The sequence below is a fragment of the Anabrus simplex genome, chromosome 2 (assembly GCF_040414725.1).
Source record: "Anabrus simplex isolate iqAnaSimp1 chromosome 2, ASM4041472v1, whole genome shotgun sequence".
Classification (NCBI taxonomy): Eukaryota; Metazoa; Arthropoda; class Insecta; order Orthoptera; family Tettigoniidae; genus Anabrus; species Anabrus simplex.
The window spans coordinates 178,581,656-178,603,733 of NC_090266.1; the positions used below are offsets into that span (position 1 = coordinate 178,581,656).

The window sequence follows — 22,078 nt, forward strand, 5'->3', positions numbered from 1 at the left end:
GAATGAACTCGATGGATGAAGCTGTACGCATAAACCGGCTTCGGTGGTGTGGTCATGTGAGGCGAATGGAGGAGGATAGGTTACCTAGGAGAATAATGGACTCTGTTATGGAGGGTAAGAGAAGTAGAGGGAGACCAAGACGACGATGGTTAGACTCTGTTTCTAACGATTTAAAGATAAGAGGTATAGAACTAAATGAGGCCACAACACTAGTTGCAAATCGAGGATTGTGGCGACGTTTAGTAAATTCAGTGAGGCTTGCAGACTGAATGCTGAAAGGCATAACAGTCTATAATGATAATGTATGTAATGTATGTATGAATGTATGTATGAATGTATGTATGTATGTATGTATGTATGTATGCTATTTGCTTTACGTTGCACCGGCACAGGTAGGTCTTATGGCGACGACGGGACAGGAAAGGGCTGAGACTGGGAAGGAAGCGGCCATGGCCTTACTTAAGGTACAGCCCCAGCATTTGCCTGGTGTGAAAATGGGAAACCACGGAAAACCATCTTTAGGGCTGCCGACAGTGGGGTTCGAACCCACTATCTCCCAAATACTGGATACTGGCCTAACTTAAGCGACTACAGCTATCGAGCTCGGTTAAAGTAAAATTTGCATGCCAGTTGTTTAGATGGAAGAAACTACTTCCTGTTTTGGTGGTATTTATTCCCAAACACCACTTTCTGAAGTATTCACTCAAGGTAGAGAGTTCTGCTTTAAGAATTCTCTCGACCTTTTTCTATAGAATAAGGAGGAGTTACTCATTTCCAGGTTATCAGCATAAGTGAACTAGCGAGAAGTGGTAAGTGGTAAGTGGTATGTCTCGGATGTATAATTTCAACAGAAGTGGAGAGAGCATAAAGTCTTGCTGGAGATTATTGTTGAGGACTTAAATTTTACTTTGCTTACAACTCTTTAGCACCTGTACTATTCCGTTTGACAACATGTTGTTCAGTAACTTGCAGTAGCTTGCGAGCTGTCAGTTTAAGGAACTTGTACCCAACACCTTCTCTCCAAACTGTGCGGTAGAGAGTTGTCATGTGTATAAACACTGCATCACTCTTCGATATTTATCCTAAGCCTGCCTCCAAATGTGTTGCCGGTGCTCATCATAGTCCTCACAGCTCTGATATGGCCTGAAACTGACCTAGTCAAGGGCGAGAATGTCATATATTTGTGGACTAATCCTGGATATATATCAGCAACTCTGGGATTTTGTCACAAATGCTCATAGGGCAATTGGTTTATAACTGTGGGCTATTGGCAGGTTTTCCTGGTTTCAAGATGGCCAGAGCCTTTGCTCATTTCAACTCTGGAGGGAGTTTATCTGTGAGTATTGGGCCCTTATTCAGTGCTCAGGCCAATTAATATGACAAATTGATTGATGAATTACAAATACATTGAAATTGTAGCCCTCATAATTTTATAATGCATTCTGTGACATATGTGGTAACTTGACTGGATGCTTATGGCACTGGCTGTCTGAGAGGATTATTAAGAAAGGCTCTTTCTGTTTTGAGAGAAAAGAAGGGTAGCAGTGGTTTCAAGCCAGGGCAACCTTGCAGAGTTATATTTGAAGATAGGGGAGAAACACGGAAGGACAGTGAATACGCTAACGGCAACGCTACCTGACCCCTGGCATGAGGCTAGGGGTGAGCAAAAACATTGGTGCAGACAGTGAACATCTCAATTTTGAAGTGAATGTGATCAACGCCCAAAATCAGCCCAGTGAAATTATAGCGTCATTCTAATATTTAAAAAGGATTGAACCAGGTAGGACTTGGGGCTCCGAACGATGATGAGATGATGTAAGAATGTGAATTAATAAATACTCTGCCACTATGTAAGGACAATCTTTGGTTTTTGTCCAGTAATCTTATATGCCCAGCATGTCTACATGTGTATTCAAGTCCTTACGTCTTATATTGTGTCGTCATGGAGTTAGAGACTTTGGTCCTTGATTTAAAGATATTCATTATCATGGGAGTTGCAGAACACTTAAATCAGGAGAGGAGAATTTCATTATGGAGGAAAACTATTGATTGTACTCAGAGAGTACAGCATTTATGAAGTCTGTGTCAGTGAGACCAGTTAGTTGGCTGTGAACAAACAGTTTACTTTTGCTTAAACATTAGTGAGGAGGAAAGATAGTAAGGAGTTTGATATTGTTATGAGAGTGGAAGTTTGTAAATATTTGGTGCAGTGTTATTTCAGTTAGAATTGCTACGCAAATTGGTTGTGAACTTGGAAGATTGAAAGTAAATGTTCTGACTCATGTAAGCAAGAAACTTGTTTTGGGTGATAGGAAGGAACTTGTTCAGTAGGTCGAGAGATAACGGAGAATAGCCATTCAACTGTTATTATGTCGCATAGGTTGTGGATTACAGGCAATTAATTATCAGTGCCACCTGGTCTAGGCAGTTTATGAGTGGAACGAGATGCAAGAAAGAAGCCATCAGTATGAGTGTTGAAGAGTGGACTTGCAGATATGGAGCCATGGTGGAGAATTTTCATTGTTTGTTGACGCTTCCATAGTGATGTGTGACGACTAAAACCATAGGGTAGTCTGATCAGAGGTGAAGCAGCAAAACAACCATGATGAGCACTCAATTTCAATGATTTTATGATTTGTGCACCTTACTTAACTGCCAGGGAAATAGGTTAATTCAATAGGACAATGTCCTAGTTGTTTATTTAAATGTAGAGTCATGTTCTTTCTATTAATTGTAAATATTATACAGCAAATAATATGAATATTGCATGAAGTCATTGTATTTGTAATTTCATTTTTAAGCCGAGTGGGTTAGCGTGATTTTCATCTGTTCAGTTATCTTTGCTTGCTTTTCTATTTTATCTTGTTTGTTATAGAGATGCATTGTACATCTCAGGTGTAAAGTAGATGTAATGGGAAATTGTTTTGGAGTAATACAATAATAATGTTATTTGTTTTATGTCCCACTAACTACTTTTTAAGGTCTTCAGAGACACCGAGGTGCCGGAATTTAGTCCCGCAGGAGTTCTTTTACATGCCAGTAAATCTACTGACACGGGGCTGTCGTATTTGAGCACCTTCAAATACCACCGGACTGAGCCAGGATCGAACCTGCCAAGTTGGGGTTAGAATGCCAGCGCCTGGAGTAATACATTGGTATTAAATTCAGTAACTCAACACAATGGTGATGGGACCCAAGAATTCTCTTGGTTTCTCAGACAACCATACCTGACGGGCTACGAGAATTCTCATTTTTTATGGACCTCGTGTTTCCTTGATAGTTGCTACAATCTGGTGGCGGAATTATAAGTTTTAAACGGAGTAGTCATGGAATAAATAGTATAAGGCAACTATTGCTGCATCATAATCTTCTTTTCTTTAAACCTTCATAACAAAATAATATCGGAAATGTCAAGCTATTCCTTGGAGCTCCAGTGTAGCTGTCGACATGGTGCGGCACATGCAGTTACTAACAGATATGGATATTTGTGATGAATTATGTGCAGACCGGTTAACAGATGTACTTACAGTTATATGATGTACCTAAGGACAGTGATTTGATATTTCTAATTATGTGAGTTATTCTGACAGTACTTTTCGTCCTTCCATATCAAATCATGGACAAAACATCCCCTGTGGGTGGGGGACGCAGGCGAAGAATACACCCATGGTATCCCATACCTGTCATAGGAGGTGACCAAAAGGAGCAACCAAGGGATGATCAAATTAGAACCATGAGACTACTTGTAATTAGTACCACCACGTGGGGAACACCATGAATCGCCTTTACTTGCGTGTAGTACCACTATGTTAGGTACACAATCGGTTTGTGATTAGTAGCGAGAGTGTGTGAATCAGGGAGGGTTTTACAGTACCTGTGATTAGTACTGTTATATGAACAACACCATGGATGAGCGACACCATGGGTCTGCCTTGCCTATGATTAGTACCCACTATGTGTGGAACAATATGGGATAGTATAAGTCCCTGTGATTAGTATACCAATGTGAGGAACACCATATGTTTGCGTTGCCTGTAAATGGCGCTGCAGTGTGAGAAACACCTTGGGTCTGCATTACCCGTGAGTAGTATCATAATGTGCGGAATACCACGAGTCTACGCTACTTTTGAATAGTACCCCAACATGGCAAATACCATGGTTCTACTTTCCTAGCGATCAGTACCATTATGAGGGGCCGATGACCTGGATTTTGGACCCCTTTAGACTACAAACATCATCAATTCAGGATTGTGCTTTAGAAGCAGTCACTTGGTCAGTAATACTATTGTTGAACACTAGTTTCTGGGAATGTGGGTCATTGCGGGTCAGATCCACTGATTGTTTTAAATTCATATTAACGTATCCACACAGATGCACACGAGATGCTGTCAGTTGGTACAATTAATTTTATTCACATATATTCACAAATTAACACACACATAACATTAATCACAGTATCACAACAAACACTTCACTTCGAGAATATCAGCAAAGCCGCCGTTATTAAAAACAACTACCAATCGCTGCACATGGAGATTACAACTTTGAAACACAGGTGAAAACAGATGACTGCGTATTTCAATATGGAGACAGCAAATATTGCATGTCAGCCCGGGATATATACTTGCTACACCGTAACTCTACTAAACAATGACTAACTGTCAATAACTCAGCAGTAACTAACTTCACCGTCAAGATCGTCTCTTTATATAGCTGCCTGGCCAAGCTTCTAGAAAGTTACATTACAAAAAATATCTTCGTGAAAATTCTAGAGTGCGTAATACACAGTTTACAATATCTATATACAGTGCATGTTTCATGACATAACCTCACACACAATACGATTATTCGACTACGTAAATAATAATAATAATAATAATAATAATAATAATGAAATGGCTTATGGCTTTTATGCCGAGAGTGTCAGAGGACATGTTCAGCTCGCCAGGTGCAGGTCTACAAAGACTTAATGATAATAAAAAATCTTCCACCTTTTTGATACTTATATTTGCATTTTGGCAAATCAATTAATCATACACAGTACATGTTTCGTTATTTTTTAGAACATCTTCAGCTGTTTACATTGCTTAGGTGATTCACTAAGTTTATCTTTTTAAGAACATTCTAATCAGGTACCTTATTTCTTCTTAAATACTACATGAATTTAAAATAAATTGAATAAAATGAATTAAAAACAATGATGGATGGTTGAATGGGGTAATGAAATGAGAGGAAAATGGATCTACGAAGCGAGTTTTATAAGTAAGGTCCGTTTTGTTGTAGACACTAGTAGTTCGCGTTCATCATGTACCGGCATGCCTCGGGAACAACTGTGCTCAGTTTCAGCTCTGTAGCTAACCTGTACGGTTCTGTTCTGTGCTTTCAATATGTTTAAGACTATCCACTCGCCCGCCGCCTGTGAGGTTTGGTCAGTGATATGGTTTTTGTCAGCAAGGAACCTCTCTGCTGCAGAAATTTGACAGATTTGCGAACTGTACGGTGGTACTGTTATGAGTGAAAGCAAAGTGCGTAAGTGGGTACGACAATTCAAAGATGGCCGTGACAACGTCCATGATGAGGACCACTCTGGTCGCCCTTCTTTGATTACAGACGATTTGGTGGCTTCAGTTGAAGCGAAGATTCGTGAAAACAGGTGCTGCATAATAACAGGTCTCTCAAACAAATTTCCTGACGTGTCAAGATCAGTGGTTTACAACATTGTTTCTGAACACCTAAAGTTTAGGAAACTGTGCTCCCGTTGGGTCCCGAAACTCCTAACAGAGGACCACAAAAACCAAAGATTTGAGTGTGCGATGAAGTTCTTGACTCGTTATGACGAAGAAGGTGACGGCTTCTTGAGTCAGATCGTAACTGGAGATGAAACATGGGTTTCGCATATCACGCCCGAATTGAAGCAACAGAGCATGGAATGGAGACGCACACACTTGCCTGTAAAGGTGAAGGCCAAACAGACCCTGTCCCAGCGCAAAATCATGGTGTCGGTGTTTTGGGATAGGCATGGTGTTTTGTTGGTCGACTTCATGCAACGAGGAACCACTATCAATGCAGAAGCATACTGCCAAACTCTGAGAAAGCTACGCAGAGCAATTCAAAACAAAAGATGCGGCATGCTGACAAAGGGAATTGTCCTTCTCCATGACAATACAAGACCTCACACAGCAGGTCAGACCCGCGATTTATTGGACAGTTTTGGCTGGGAAGTTTTAGACCACCCACCCTGCAGTCCTGATCTTGCGCAGAGCGATTACCATCTGTTCCTCCACCTCAAACATCACCTCAGTGGCAACCATTACAATGATGATGACGACGACGTGAAAATGGCAGTGAACTCTTGGTTATCGGAGCAGGCGGCAAGTTTCTATGAAGAGGGTATTTTAAAATTGGTTACAAGGTATGATAAGTGTTTGAACAAACTTTTTAACTAAGATCCGTTTGAAAATAAGTACACAACGACGAAAGATTATTTCAAAAAAGTAAATTTATTTTCAGAAAGTAGACACTTCACTCTATTTTTCGACATAGTTGCCAAGTTTGTTTGTTATAGAGATGCATTGTACATCTCAGGTGTAAAGTAGATGTAATGGGAAATTGTTTTGGAGTAATACAATAATAATGTTATTTGTTTTACGTCCCACTAACTACTTTTTAAGGTCTTCAGAGACGCCGAGGTGCCGGAATTTAGTCCCGCAGGAGTTCTTTTACATGCCAGTAAATCTACTGACACGGGGCTGTCGTATTTGAGCACCTTCAAATACCACCGGACTGAGCCAGGATCGAACCTGCCAAGTTGGGGTTAGAATGCCAGCGCCTGGAGTAATACATTGGTATTAAATTCAGTAACTCAACACAATGGTGATGGGACCCAAGAATTCTCTTGGTTTCTCAGACAACCATACCTGACGGGCTACGAGAATTCTCATTTTTTATGGACCTCGTGTTTCCTTGATAGTTGCTACAATCTGGTGGCGGAATTATAAGTTTTAAACGGAGTAGTCATGGAATAAATAGTATAAGGCAACTATTGCTGCATCATAATCTTCTTTTCTTTAAACCTTCATAACAAAATAATATCGGAAATGTCAAGCTATTCCTTGGAGCTCCAGTGTAGCTGTCGACATGGTGCGGCACATGCAGTTACTAACAGATATGGATATTTGTGATGAATTATGTGCAGACCGGTTAACAGATGTACTTACAGTTATATGATGTACCTAAGGACAGTGATTTGATATTTCTAATTATGTGAGTTATTCTGACAGTACTTTTCGTCCTTCCATATCAAATCATGGACAAAACATCCCCTGTGGGTGGGGGACGCAGGCGAAGAATACACCCACGGTATCCCATACCTGTCATAGGAGGTGACCAAAAGGAGCAACCAAGGGATGATCAAATTAGAACCATGAGACTACTTGTAATTAGTACCACCACGTGGGGAACACCATGAATCGCCTTTACTTGCGTGTAGTACCACTATGTTAGGTACACAATCGGTTTGTGATTAGTAGCGAGAGTGTGTGAATCAGGGAGGGTTTTACAGTACTGTGATTAGTACCATTATATGAGCAACACCATGGATGAGCGACACCATGGGTCTGCCTTGCCTATGATTAGTACCCACTATGTGTGGAACAATATGGGATAGTATAAGTCCCTGTGATTAGTATACCAATGTGAGGAACACCATATGTTTGCGTTGCCTGTAAATGGCGCTGCAGTGTGAGAAACACCTTGGGTCTGCATTACCCGTGAGTAGTATCATAATGTGCGGAATACCACGAGTCTACGCTACTTTTGAATAGTACCCCAACATGGCAAATACCATGGTTCTACTTTCCTAGCGATCAGTACCATTATGAGGGGCCGATGACCTGGATTTTGGACCCCTTTAGACTACAAACATCATCAATTCAGGATTGTGCTTTAGAAGCAGTCACTTGGTCAGTAATACTATTGTTTAACACTAGTTGGCCTATTTAAAAAAAAATATTCCTTTTCATTTGAACAGATGTTGTAAAAATGTTTCCAGCACTTTTATCATTAAAATATTCCGCTTGTCTTCTAATAAAAAGTGTTTGAAAAGATACGACTTTCAGTTTGTCACTGTTCTGAATGTTGTTATGTATTCACTTCATTTACTCCCTCCAAGGTGGCGCTATTTGTTTTAAATTTACAAAATGTCTCTTGAATTCGGCTAGTCCAGGAACCATGAAGCTGATTGTTGTTTTGCTATTAATAAAGGAGCTTCCCCATAATCTGAAATGAATAAAATGGGGGATATGCTTTTTTAAAAAGTGTCTATTTCCACTAGGTTTTTCTTTGTCCCAATCCTAACGGGTTTGTAAAGGTTTCTTTCTTTTAACGTCTTTCGCCACTCGCGTATTACCTTCTCTAGTACGCAGTTGAACAAAAGAGGTGACAGACCATCTCCCTGTCGAACACCTGTCTTGATCTCAAAGGGTTCAGAGAGACATCCTTGAAATTTTACTTTGGATTTGGTATCTCCTGAAGTCTACAAATGTACATACATAGGTTCGACCTCTCAGCATATGGTATCTTATTATGGTTTTTAGGTTAAGTATTTGTTCTGCACTTCATTGGACTTTCCGAAAACCTGCTTGGTATTCCCCGAGTTTGTATTCAATTTGCTGTTCTAGTCGTTCAAGGATGGATAATGACAGGATCTTGTAGGCTACTGACAGAACAGAAATTCAACGGTAATTGTTCACATCTCTTATATTTCCTTTCTTGTGTAAAGGATGGATCAAAGCTAGCTTCCAGTCCTCTGGTAGTTGTTCTTTTTCCCATATATCTACAATGGTTTGGTGTGGGATGTCAATTGCTTCTTCCGGGGCATGTTTCTACAGTTCCACAATTGTGGAGTCTTCACCAGGAGCCTTGTTATTTTTCAGTCTCTTTATGTGGCGTTTGATTTCATCGCGATTTGGTGGAGAAGATGGCAGGTTTTGGCTCACTGGTTTGTTTGTTTTGATGGGATTGGCTGGTTTTTCACAGTTTAGAAGGTCGTTAAAATACTTAGATAAGATTTTGCAGTTTTCTTCATTTGATGTTGCAAGAGTTCCATCTTTCCTTAGCAAGCAAAGGGAAGGTGCCTAGTATCCTTGTACCTTCTTTTTAAAATTTCTGAAGTATTCACGGGTCTCACCTCTATGAAAGTCTTGTTCAATCTTGTCCAGTAGTTCCTTTTCATACTTGCGTTTCTCACTGCGTAATATTTTTGTTGTTTGTGCTTGTTGTGTTTTGTACATCTTCCAATCTTCTTCCTTTTTCGAGGTGTAATACTTTTTCCAGGCATTCAGACGATCCCCTAAGGTCTTCTTGCAGTTATGTTTCCACCACGTGTGCTTCTTCCTGTTCTTGATTTCAGCCACTCCTATTGCAGCTTGTATCATCTGCTTTCTCGTCCTGTTGAAGTCTTTTTCCACTGGTTGGGCAAGTTCTTTGAATTCATTCTCTCTTTCTCTGAGCTTTTTTGTGTCAAAGCGAATTGTGGTAGGTTCGTTCTTATTTTTGTTGAGAGGGATTGGCCGAAACTTCATTACTGATACGTAGTGATCTGAGTCTATGTTTATTCCCTTTTTTAGGGTAATGTTCATGATTTCCGGATTGTATCTTCGAGATATAGCAACATGGTCTATTTGGAATTCTCGTATTGTTTTGTTTGGCCTTAATTAGGGTACAGCCCCAGCATTTGCTTGGTGTGAAAATGGGAAATCACGGAAAACCATCTTTAGGGCGGCCGACGGTGGGATTCGAACCCATTCTCCTGGATGCAAGCTCACAGCTGGGCACCCCTAACCACACGGCCAATTTGCCTGGTTATGTTGAGTTTAAGGATTCTCAAGACTGGTCCAGGAGGGTTTACTGATTGGCTCTGAAAAGAGTTTGAATATGGTGATATCCTTCTTTGTTCTCTTAGCTAGGAGAGTTCTTAAAAGATAGCCTAGCTCCTTAGAGCTGACAATCAGTTCAGTACCAGAGATCTAAGAACTTATTCAGGGCCAACTCATGAAAGAGTTAGCATCAATATTCTGACTGGATGGCTGCTGGAATACGCCTGGTGGTAAGCTGAAGCATCTATCGCTCCACCTGATCTGTCATTGGATCGTTCAGGCTTGGGGGTAACATATCAGAAGCAGTCTTCTCCAAGAGTTTCATAAAAATTGGGATTTACAATGCACTTCACTGCACTGAAGATGATGCTACATGGACCAACGGAAATGGAAATGATTCAGAGAGTTATAAGGACCTAGGCAAAAGTAAAACTACCCACTCTTCTATTGATTCCGATTAAACGTGCATACACAGTGTTTCTGTAACCCTTTGGCAGGCGCTCCTTTATTTGTTACGAGAGTGGGTGCACATTGCACTTTGTGCCACATTTTCTCCCCCAAGTCTGGTTCCATGACTAAATGGTTAACGTGCTGGCCTTTGGTCACAGGAGTCCTGGGTTCGATTCCCGGCAGGGTCAGGAATTTTAACCATCATTGGTGAATTTCACTGGTACGGGGGCTGGATGTATGTGTCATTTTCATCATTTCATCCCCATCACGATGCGCAGGTCACCTACGGGTGTCAAATCAAACGACCTGCCTCTGGCGAGCCGAACATGTCCTCGGACACTCCCGGCAGTAAAAGTCATACGCCAGTTCATTTTTTTTCCCCGTATTTTAATAATGGAAAATGTAGTCAGAAATTCTTAATTACCACCATTGGACACACACAAACACTTACAATTTATTTACAAACAATTAAGACAAGTTATGTCACAATTTGAATAGCTGTTGCACATGAAATGTCAGTATATGCACACTAACTCTTACAAATGATTTACAAACAATGAATTCAAGTTATGACACAATTTTAATGGTTTCTGCACATGTAATGTTTAGCAGATGCACAAACCTTTAAAAATGATTTACAAAACGATTGACACAAGTTATGACACGACTTGAATCTATGCCTTTGAAGTACCTCTGCTTGGACCCGACCCATTAGAAACAGTACCCACACTCTTGCAGGAAATTACTAGAATTATATCTAAATAATGATTACTAATCTTTATAGATGTTGATTCCCATAGGGAACCTGAAATATTTGTTCCGAATGAGTAAATTTATAATACCAATATAAATGGTCCGTTATTGGACATTATAAATTTTCCAGCGAACTCATTCCTGGTTGCCAGCATTTCGCCCCAATGTGCTAAGTTGAGCTCGTCAGTTGGTAAATAGCACACCCACCAATGCTTCTTGCTGCAATTATTATATTTGCAATCATGAATGAAGAAATATTGAATCGAATTGGTGAGAGGAGATCGATTTGCCTAAGGTTGACCAGAAGAAGAGGCAGAATAATACACATCATTTGGTTTTTGAGGGAAGTGTAATTGGTAAGAATGTTATGGATAGACCAAGGTATGAATATGACAGGCAGATTAGAGCAGATGTAGGATGTAGCAATTATGTAGAAATGAAAAGATTAGCACAGGATAGGGTGGCATGGAGAGCAGCAACAAACGAGTCTATGGACTGATGACTTAAACAAAAACAACTGTAAAACAATCATCAAATATATTTTGATGGTGCTGAGTTTGAATGAGGACAGGAATATCCATGTTGAGGGTTTTGGAGGTAATCATGCACGACAATGCCAGGGCTCATGTAGCGCGCATCACCAGAGCTGTCTTGCAAGAGCTGGACATTCAAGAGATGAAATGGCCAGCAGTGAGTCCCGACCTTAATCCCATCGAGCATGTGTGGGATAGGCTTGACAGAAATGTTCGAACAGGCTCACGTTGAAGAATGGCCTCTGATACCGCAACGTGACCTCCGTCGACTTGTACGGAGCATGCCACGTAGGTGACAAAGCTGTGAAAAGTGCTCGTGGAGGACATACACCATACTGAAGCTCTCCAATTGTAATAAAAATCCACCCTGGAGGACTGTTATCACTTTGTTTTCGCCCCTGTTTGGACATTTCCGTTTGTGTTCTGAAAATGAACACGAATCCATTGATGTTCTTTTGTATACTTCAACGGTAGAGAATAAAGGTTTAGTTGTTAATATACCTGGGTGTGAGGTATTGTTTTTTGGAGCATGGCATACGTTCAAAAACATGTTCCCCTAATTTTTTTGAACAGTGTTATTTTCTCATGTTTTTCATTTTTAGCTGACCTTCCTTCCTTCCTTCCTTCCTTCCTTCCTTCCTTCCTTCCTTCCTTCCTTCCTTCCTTCCTTCCTTTTTCTGGCCTTTTTCCCAATTTATTGAGATTAGCATGTAATATGGATTTGGCCCGGTTTTACAGCCAGACTTATGACTGACTTGTATTATATTAATATGTGCCTTTTTGTGAATACATAGATTTTTACATCTAATTTGAATATTAATGGTGTTATACTATCGGGGAAAAGCTTTGTTATTACCGTGCATCAAAAGTTCATGTGGAGAGATGGCTGCAGGAGAAATCTGAATGCTAAATGACATCATAGAAAGCAGTTCATAGAATGAAGACCAGATGGCAGCAGTGCACATTGAATATTGTTGCTGCTACCTGCCAGTACATAGATCTAGCCGGAATGGGGAATCTAATGTACCTTGTATCGCATCACTATATTGAGTCAGCAAAGTTAATGGAATTAGAAGAACTGAATCAGTAAAATTAATCGCATATCCCATCACTACTTCTGATACAGTAAGGTCCTCCTATCTTTAAAGCTTGTTAAGATTTTGATGTATTGTCAAAATAATTATAATTTTTAAACTGAGCAATTGGCCATGCAGTTTGATGTTGATGCTTTTTGTTTTAAGGGTCCTAACATCGAAGGTCAGCTTGCATTCGGAAGATAGTGGGTTCGAACCACACTGTCAGCAGCCCTGAAGATGATTTTCCGTGGTTTCCCATTCTCACACCAGGGAAATGCAGGAGCTGTACCGTAGTCAAAGCCAGCGTCGCTTCCTTCCCACTCCTATCCCTTTCCTATCCCATCGTCTCTATAAGACCTATCTGTGTCGGTGCAACATAAAGAAGATTCTAACAAAACGTGTAATTTTGAAACCTTTATTTCACTGGGTTTTTTGTTGAATGCAAATTAAATAAGTAAAACGTGTTTGATTTTTTCAGACATTCATCATGGAAGACATGATATCCAAACTGGAAGCCAGCCCATTAAAGCAAAACAGCATATAACTTTTGCAACAGATGCAGACATGGAAGCTCCAAGTCGCCTCATGAGAGCTCCAACACCGTATCCAAAGGAACTACGTGCCATGGCCAAACATGCTCGAGCTATTCATCATCCCAGGAAATCATCAAGGGAGGTTAGTTGTTGAAATTATGTTCCATGTTGTAGATCTGTGGGAAAGCCAAGTATCCACATTTTAGCTTAAGTTATGCATTGGAGAACCATAATCACATGTTAGTACTGCAAATCTACACCATGAGGATCTGTGAAAAGCAGTAGTAGTTTAGGTGACTCTGAGCCTCTATTAGCCTACACCAGTGTTCCGCAGCGAGTGTGCTGTCACAACATGAAAGATATGACGTGAAAATTTTGATATTGCATTAATTGATCAAGTTTTGTTTTCTTATCTTATCACAGTTGCTGTGTTTCATATACTTGTATTTCATTCTCAGCAGCGGCACTGATAAAATAAGTTGATGTTTGTTTATTCTTTAGTACATGCCACGAGTTTTTATATAAATTTCGTGCTCACAGTTATATTGTAGTTTGGGTTAGAGGTATATTTGTATGTTTTGCATACAACTTTTTATATTTTTTTTATTTTTCTATTCCACCTAGTCAATACAATCAGTTGTATTGAATAAGTGGAATAGGAAAAAAAAAATTGTATGTAAATTATAGCAAATTTCAATATGGGTCTAAACATGAAAATAGTTACATGTAATATTTTTATTTCTCACTTCTATCTCTGCGCTATGTGTTTCTTTGTTATCCTTGCCACATGTTCTCTGTATGTTCTTCTCCCAAAACTGCTAGGATTAGCAAAATTTTACCTGTCCTTTACTACTCTATTATTTTATTAAGTTGTTTTGATACTTGTCCCTGTTTGTTAGTGGTTCTTCAACTATATTACTTTCTTCGTATATCGATTCACGGACTCACTGTAAGACTTGCCTTTCAAGAGTATGGGTTTGTAATGGTTTTGCAGTGAATAAGACAATAATTGCACCGGATGTTAGGAATGACTTCAGGTACTTGAGCTACGAGTCCTTTCATTTGGCTTGTCAGCTCTGTGTGTAGAAACAAAAACACAATTTTTCCATTTTAATTCGTTTGGAGCACATATTCATTAAGCATATACAATAATTCTTCACTGGTTGCTTGCTTGGGAAGTTCTTTGCAAGAGACCTAATTACTTGCAATTACGTGTCCATTGATATTGATATAAAAGTGAGAACTTCTGACAGTTATTGATTTTCTCCTTCATAATTTCTTTAGTATCACTGGACATGTCAGTAACCCAGTACCTAATTGTGTTAACACAGAGATTTTTTTTGAAATTTCACTAGCAGGACTATTTTCACCGTCTCATTACAAACTGGCCTTAATAACATTTCAGCTATTGATGTGGGTTTTTGGCCTTCATGATACAGAGGGTGGCCAAATTATTAGACTCAAGGTAAAAAAATGAATAAGTATAGTTCCTCAATAAAATACTCTTCATTAAACGTACTGCTAATATTATTCACTTAATATCTTGGGTAAATTTAGAAGGAATTTTTCTGTTATTTGGTTTGTTATGGTAGTACTGCAGTCAGCTACCAAATCTTGTGGATTTCAAAAATCAGCCTCTTAAGCGTGAAGTATTGTATCATAAATATTAAACGAATTATTGTGTTTTTGGAAGTTAAATGCTTCTATTAATTTAGAAAATTATTCTCTTCTGTGTTTTATATACAGAAAACACTGAACAGACATTGTATTTTCAGATTTGAATGTGAAGTTGTGAAAGTGAGGTTATGGGTAAGGCAAGCGATTTATCTGCTTGGAAAATAGCCGTTGCACATGTTCTTTTGCAAGAAAAGACTTACTCGCAGAGGGCCATAGCACAAAAACTGAATATATCCCAAAAATCCGTTAGCAGAATTAAAAAACAGTGCGGTAAAGGGCAAGAATACCAACGGAATTGTAGCGGGAAATGTGGACATAAACAAAAACTTAGTGACAGAGTCATGAGAAAACTTAAAAATCTTGTCATGCAAAACAGGAAATCAACTAATAAGGAACTCTCCCTCAAGGTGCACGAGTATGGAGTGGATGTGTCGCCAAGCAGTGCGAATAACACTCGGTAGGGAAGGATTTCAAACTTGTCGGCTTCAGAAGAAAACCAAGATCACTCCTTCAGTGGCTGTGAAGTGCCTTAAGTGGGCTAGAGGCCTCAAACACTGGACCCATTAGATTGGCAAAAGGTAAATCCTTTTGTTTACTTATTTCTACAATAAATAGACATCAAAAGTTCATTTAGAAGGATTAATTACTTGAGGAGGCCCATTAGAGTAAAAAGTCACATATTGAGAATTTTTGGAAGTTCATTTTATTGTTATGTATGGGACTGTTTCCCCCTCTCATTGAGTGTCAGTTATAAGCTGAATGTTACAAAGAGTCTGTTTTCCTTCCAGGTGATCATTACAGATGAATCCATCTTCTCTGTTTGCGATGAATCCTCCCAATACATCGGAAGGAGATCGAAAGAGGAATTCAACATTGATTGTGTTCAACAAAGTGTTAAACACCCAACCAATGTGATGGTTTGGGGAATGATGTCAGTGTGGGGCCATGGAGATATTTATATTGTATAGGGAATTATGAATCAGTATCAGTACCTTAGGGTACTGAAGGAAGTACTTCCACCAAAAGCAAATGGTTTGTTTCCAAATGGGGAATTTGTCATGATGCAGGATGGAGCTCCCTGTCACACGGCAAAGTCAGTGTTGAATTATTTGGCTGAGAAGGAGATCAGTGTTCTCCCCTCGACAGGGAACTCACCAGATCTTAACGCTATTGAAAATCTCTGGGCTATAATTAAGATGAAACTGAAGAAGAGTAACACCATTACCAAGCAAGCCTTAATGGAGCGACTTACCAACACCTGGCATCACGACCAAGAAATAAGAACAAACTGTGTAAATTTGGTATATAGTATGCCTCAATGACTCCAGTCTGTTATCAAACACAAAGGAATGCATACCAAGTACTGATCATTGTGTAGGATTAATTAATTATGTAATTTTATGTAAATAAGGATTGGTGAGTTGCAAAATTGACCTTGAGTCTAATAATATGGTCACCCTCTTTAAGTTCAGCTACCTTATTGTCAGCTTCATGTCCTTTTTCCTAAACATAGCCTGTACTGGTGCAGTCATGAATGATCTTCGTTTATTGCTTTGTTCCTACAACTGATGAAAAGAATTGACACCTTGACCTGACGAGAAGAAAGTTTTGTTGACAACGTTTCAAGTTACTGAGAATCATAGCAGCAATACAGAGTTTTTCACCATAAACTCTTTGAAAAAGATACCTGAAAAAGAAACAACTTAATTAAAATTCTGGAGACAGTTTTCAAGATTTCGCCTGGGGTCGTGATCCATTTGTTGCAAGTTCGGAATCTCTTTCGATTAATATACAAGAGGAACTCACATTATCAGAAGCAGACAGAATATTGAATTAAAACTCCTTGAAGTGCCTTTGGATACATTTTAGTTGTAAGTTCTATCGTAATTAAGTTGTTTCTTTCTTCCAGTATATTTCTGTTACCATATGATTTCTTTTTCAGATAGCTCATCAATTTAATTATTCAAAATTAGTTTTGGCAGACTGAAAAACCTAAAGTTATTCAAAAAATGAAGATAAATACTATACTGCTGGTGCACTCATTTTTGTTTTCTTTTTTCAGTCGACAGAACACTCCATACAATTTGTCGCTCTTGAAAAAATTAAATATTATAATAAATGCCTTTGCTGGCGGGACCTAGTGTTTACAGTGCACTATGTCTTCTGGTATGGGCTAGAGCAATCTTGTTACTTTCATTGATATGTCTTAGCTTTATCCTTGGCTTTGACAAAATGAAAGTGACTGAGGTATGAGCGATGCTAGTAATGCCATTCCTTCTGCAGCCAGTCCCTGCTATGAATGGTGTGAAAATATTGCTCATAGGGTTGGTTGTTGCATGCATTTCAGTGGGCTTGGCAGACTGATATGTAATAGCAACTTTTGGCTCGGTGAGGAAAGCAACGGGAAACTACCTCACTCCTCATTTTCCTAGTATGCCTCTTCAATGATGCCTAGGCCATCTACGACAGCTGATGGCAGAGCTGTTGAGGATCCAACCAGCCTTCGGGCTGAGGAATAAACATACACAATAATAATAATAATAATAATAATAATACAGAGTTGCCAAGTGTTACGGATTTTTGTATATTTTCTACGGTTTTCTCTCATATACTAAGACAATACAGAAGTGGTAATGATTGTTATGGTGTCACAAAATTGAAATGTTCTTTATATAATCTCCATTTTTCCCAAGAACATGAAAAGAATTCATACATTGGAGACTCAGTGTTAGAAATCAGTTCATGAAAAAAGAAAAAACAACCGGCGTAACATCTTGTAAATTCTCAGCATATGTGCTCGGTTTCTGTTTGCCTGTGATTTAGTAATGAGTTACCTACACTGAGTATTACTTCTGTTGCATGCTTTTGCTGCAAATTAATGTTTTAATATTATATATTTTCCGGTAAGGTTAAGAACAACATAAACTAAAATAATAAGAAGTTGTGTAAACTTAAGGAAAACAAAGAGCCGAATGATCATGGGAAAAGACAATCTGCAGTAAATCAGTATCACCGAAGGCAGTACACAGAAGAGTTTTCATGCCTAGGACCATCGAGAATTTCACCGAAACACATTATCTATGGAATATGGAAACGTGGTTTTTCAGTTAAACATGTAGAACATGATGACTGTCCATGCTCTGGGAAATTAAAAAAAGTAACCATCGAGGCAGCCTTCTGTTATCTTCAGAAGACCATGCTACTACAGACAACCTTTGAAAGTCTAATAATATGGTCACCCTCTTTAAGTTCAGCTACCTTATAGTCAGCTTCATGTCCTTTTTCCTAAACATAGCCTGTACTGGTGCAGTCATGAATGATCTCTGTAATAATGTTGACCAACCATCACAGTTTTTGGACTACTATACTTCAGAGCACAGCTGTAGTAGAACCTCATCAAATCATAACCCCTAAATTCGTGACTATTCTCCATTTTGCGTCAGGAAATGTGTCAGAACACACTATAGTGCTGTTACATACAGAAGTACAGTGGTTATCAAGAGGGAAAGTATTAACACGAATATGGGATCTCATGGAACTTAAAGATGAAGTACGTGAATTTTTGTTTGTTGAAGGACATGAGAATGCAGATTTATGTGGAGATGATGAATGGACATGTAAGTTAACATATCTTTCTGATATTTTAATACACTTGAACGAGCTGAACAGAAAAATGCAAGGTAGGAACGAAGATATTCTTACTAGTATGGATAACATTCAAGGAACAGTTAATAAGCTGAATTTCTGGATAAAGAGAATTAAAAATGGTTTTTAAGAGATGTTTTTGACTGTATGACTACTTGTGTGCAGTAATAAAATATGATGGGCCTAATTAAAGAACATTAAGATATCCTACAGCTGAGTTCAAGAGGTACCTGTTTTGGAGACTGTGTTCAAGATTTCAACTGGGCTTATCATCCATTTGTTGCAAGTTCAGAATCTCTTGTGATTAATATACAAGAGGAACTCACAGAATTAAAAGCAGACAGAATATTGAAATTAAAACTCCTCAATGTGCCTTTGAATACATTTTAATTGTCAATAAGGAGTGAACACTCAATTCTCTCCAAAGTGGCAGTTTATTATTGCCATTTTCAACTACATACTGTATTTGTGTGCTTCTCAACATTGACTGAAATTAAAACATGGAAGACATGCACTCAACTGCAACATACTGGAAGCAATGCATATGTTCAGTGCTGCATGGAAATCTCTGAAAGAAGAAATAATTCCAAACTGCATTTTGCACTCAGATCTATTGATAAAGAAATGAGATTTGAATTTTCAACAATTTCACCACAGATCAGCTGCTTGTGTTTAGTTAAGCTGGCAGAAATATCACAATGAAAAGGTTTGAGTAGAATTATATACAGTATTGTACACTAAAATGTTGCTGTAACAATCACCAAAATAACCAAATTTTCAGAATTGTGAACTTATATTTAGACCCTTTCTCTTTTCCCTATAGTTAATGTGTGTTAAAATATTTCATTTTAACGAATTTCGAACTTTAACTATAACAAATTAATAAGAAAAAGAAGAAGAATTAATAACGAAATAATTGCAAACTGCATTAGAAAAGCTGGCGTGGTTTATCCAGAAGGCAACATCACAAAAAGTGAATTGCTGGATGACGTAGAAATTTGTGTAAATATAATTGAAATTCATCTTGTTTTAATCACCGAGTATTTTGTACAACATGCTCCTATGCACGTAATACGAGACAGCACACTCATTCCTATACGTATGTGAAACTAAGCGATTAGAAATTTCAGGGGAAGGTAAGCTAACCACATAACAATTCTGATCAGCGGGTTGCCTATCCAACAGCATTTGCAGATTATGATGGGTGTCTAACGAATTTATATTTTATTCACTTATGGAGTACATCATTATGTATGATTATTTTCTTGTAAATAAAACACAAATTAAAGGAATTTTCCTGCATATTTCCTTTGAGAGAGACATTGATATCAACATACTGGAAGCAATGCAGATGTTCAGTGCTGCATGGAAATCACTGAAAGAAGAAATAATTGCAAACTGCATTAGAAAAGCTGGAGTGGTTTATGCAGAAGGCAACATCACAAAAAGTTGGATGATGTAGAAAGAGAGGAAAACTGGAAGTGTTTATGTGAAAAATTGGATGTGCCAGTAAGTGTGAATCTTTCTGACTACATCAATGTGGACTTTGATGCATTCGTGCGAAAAAAGAAAATCACATGGTGGCAGACATTTTGAGTTATAGAATTCCATGTAATGATGTGGAACATCATCATGTGCATCATATTTGCATCAAAATGCTCGACACAGAGTTTTACACTTGTGCAGGCAACATACATGCCACATCGTCAAGATTTTCTTCTGTCAGGTAGTTGGTGTCCACCAGGGCAGTGTTCTCAGCCCGCTCCTTTAAGTAATTGTCATGAATGATGATTTTTTTTTTTTATTCACTGGTAGCACTCTAGCCTCTTCTGCATTCTCCTCGATTGCCATGAATTTTTTTTTCTATTTGCTTTACGTCCCACCGACACAGATATGTCTTATGGCGACGATGGGATGGGAAAGGCCTAGGAATGGGAAGGAAGCGGCCGTGGCCATGTGAAAATGGGAAACCATGGAAAACCATCTTCAGGGCTGCCGACAGTGGGGTTCGAACCCACTATCTCCCGATTACTGGATACTGGCCGCACTTAAGCGACTGCAGCTATCGAGCTCAGTATGAAAATATTAAATTAATTACATTTAATCAGTAATACTATATATAATACGCCGGGCTGAGTGGCTCAGATGGTTAAGGCTCTGGCCTTCTAACCCCAACTTGGCAGGTTCGATCCTGGCTCAGTCCGGTGGTATTTGAATGTGCTCAAATACGACAGCCCCATGTCGGTAGATTTACTGGCACGTAAAAGAACTCCTGCGGGGCTAAATTCCGGCACTCCGGCGTCTCCGAAGACCTTAAAAGTAGTTAGTGGGACGTAAAGCAAATAACATTATTATTATTATTATTATTATTATTATTATTATTATTATTATTATTATTATTATTATTATTATTATTATTATATAATACAGTGAGAGAAATGTTATCACACCATGTGCTCAAAATTAGGATGTCATCTTGTTGACAGCCAGCTTGCCATTTTTTCTCTATAGTTTTCTTAACATGATGCACACAGTTGATCCAAAATTAGGCTTCAAGGTCTGTAAAACGTACTCATATATTTGTTTTTCATTTTGGCCCTTTCAAAGCCATATTAAGGATGGAATATTTTAAATTCCTTCATATAAATTCTAGGATGTTGAGTCATAAGGTTGCACCTGAAGGCCCTCAAAATCATTCTGTCTAATAACTCATCTTATCCCAACTTTTCTTATTACACTTTGATTTGTGAGTTAGCCAAGATTATAAGGACACATTTACAATAATCTTGCCAGGTTGTGGCTCAGATGGTTGATTCACTGGCCTTCTGACCCCAACTTGGCAGGTTCGATCCTGGCTCAGTGCAGTGGTATTTGAAGGTGCTCAAATAAATATGTCAGCCTTTTGTCGGCAGATATTTATTTTTCTACAATAATTGGCTTTACGTCGCACCAACACAGATAGGTCTTATGGCGACAAAGAGATAGGAGAGGTCTAGGAGTGGGGGGAAAGGAAGCGGCCATGGCTTTAATTAAGGTACAGCCCCAGCATTTGCCTGGTGTGAAAATGGGAAACCACGGAAAACAATCCTCAGGGCTGCCAACAGTGGGGTTAGAACCCACTATCTCCCGGACGCAAGCTCACAGCCTCGCGCCCCTAACTGCACGGCCAACTCGCCCGGTATTGGTAGATTTACTGGCACATAAAAGAACTCCTGCGGGACTAAATCCCGGCGCCTCGGTGTCTCCGAAAACCGCACAAAAGTCGTTAGTGGGATGTAAAACAAATAATAATAATAATATTATTATTATTATTATTATTATTATTATTATTATTATTATTATTAACATAATCTTCTTATAGTCACTATTCGAGCTTTTGGTTTGTTCAAATCAAGTTTGGCAAATCCTCCAATTTTCTTGAATGATATGGGGTATAATAATGCTTTCCCTGTTAACTTTGAAATGGAGTTAACTGACTTATTGTGTGCATACAAACACTAATCTCATGCTTGGCATTAAATTGTTTTCATTTTCAG

General features: G+C 38.8%; 1 protein-coding gene across 1 annotated transcript in view; it reads left to right on the top strand.

The window, feature by feature from the left end:
* The window catches only part of Lap1 (leucine rich repeat containing protein 7 lap1), a 472,349-nt gene that overhangs the window by 280,065 nt on the left and 170,206 nt on the right, over positions 1-22,078 (top strand). The window contains exon 9 of the mRNA XM_067139879.2: positions 13,166-13,362. Coding sequence (XP_066995980.2) covers positions 13,166-13,362 — 197 coding nt within the window. The remainder of the gene's footprint in view (positions 1-13,165; positions 13,363-22,078) is intronic.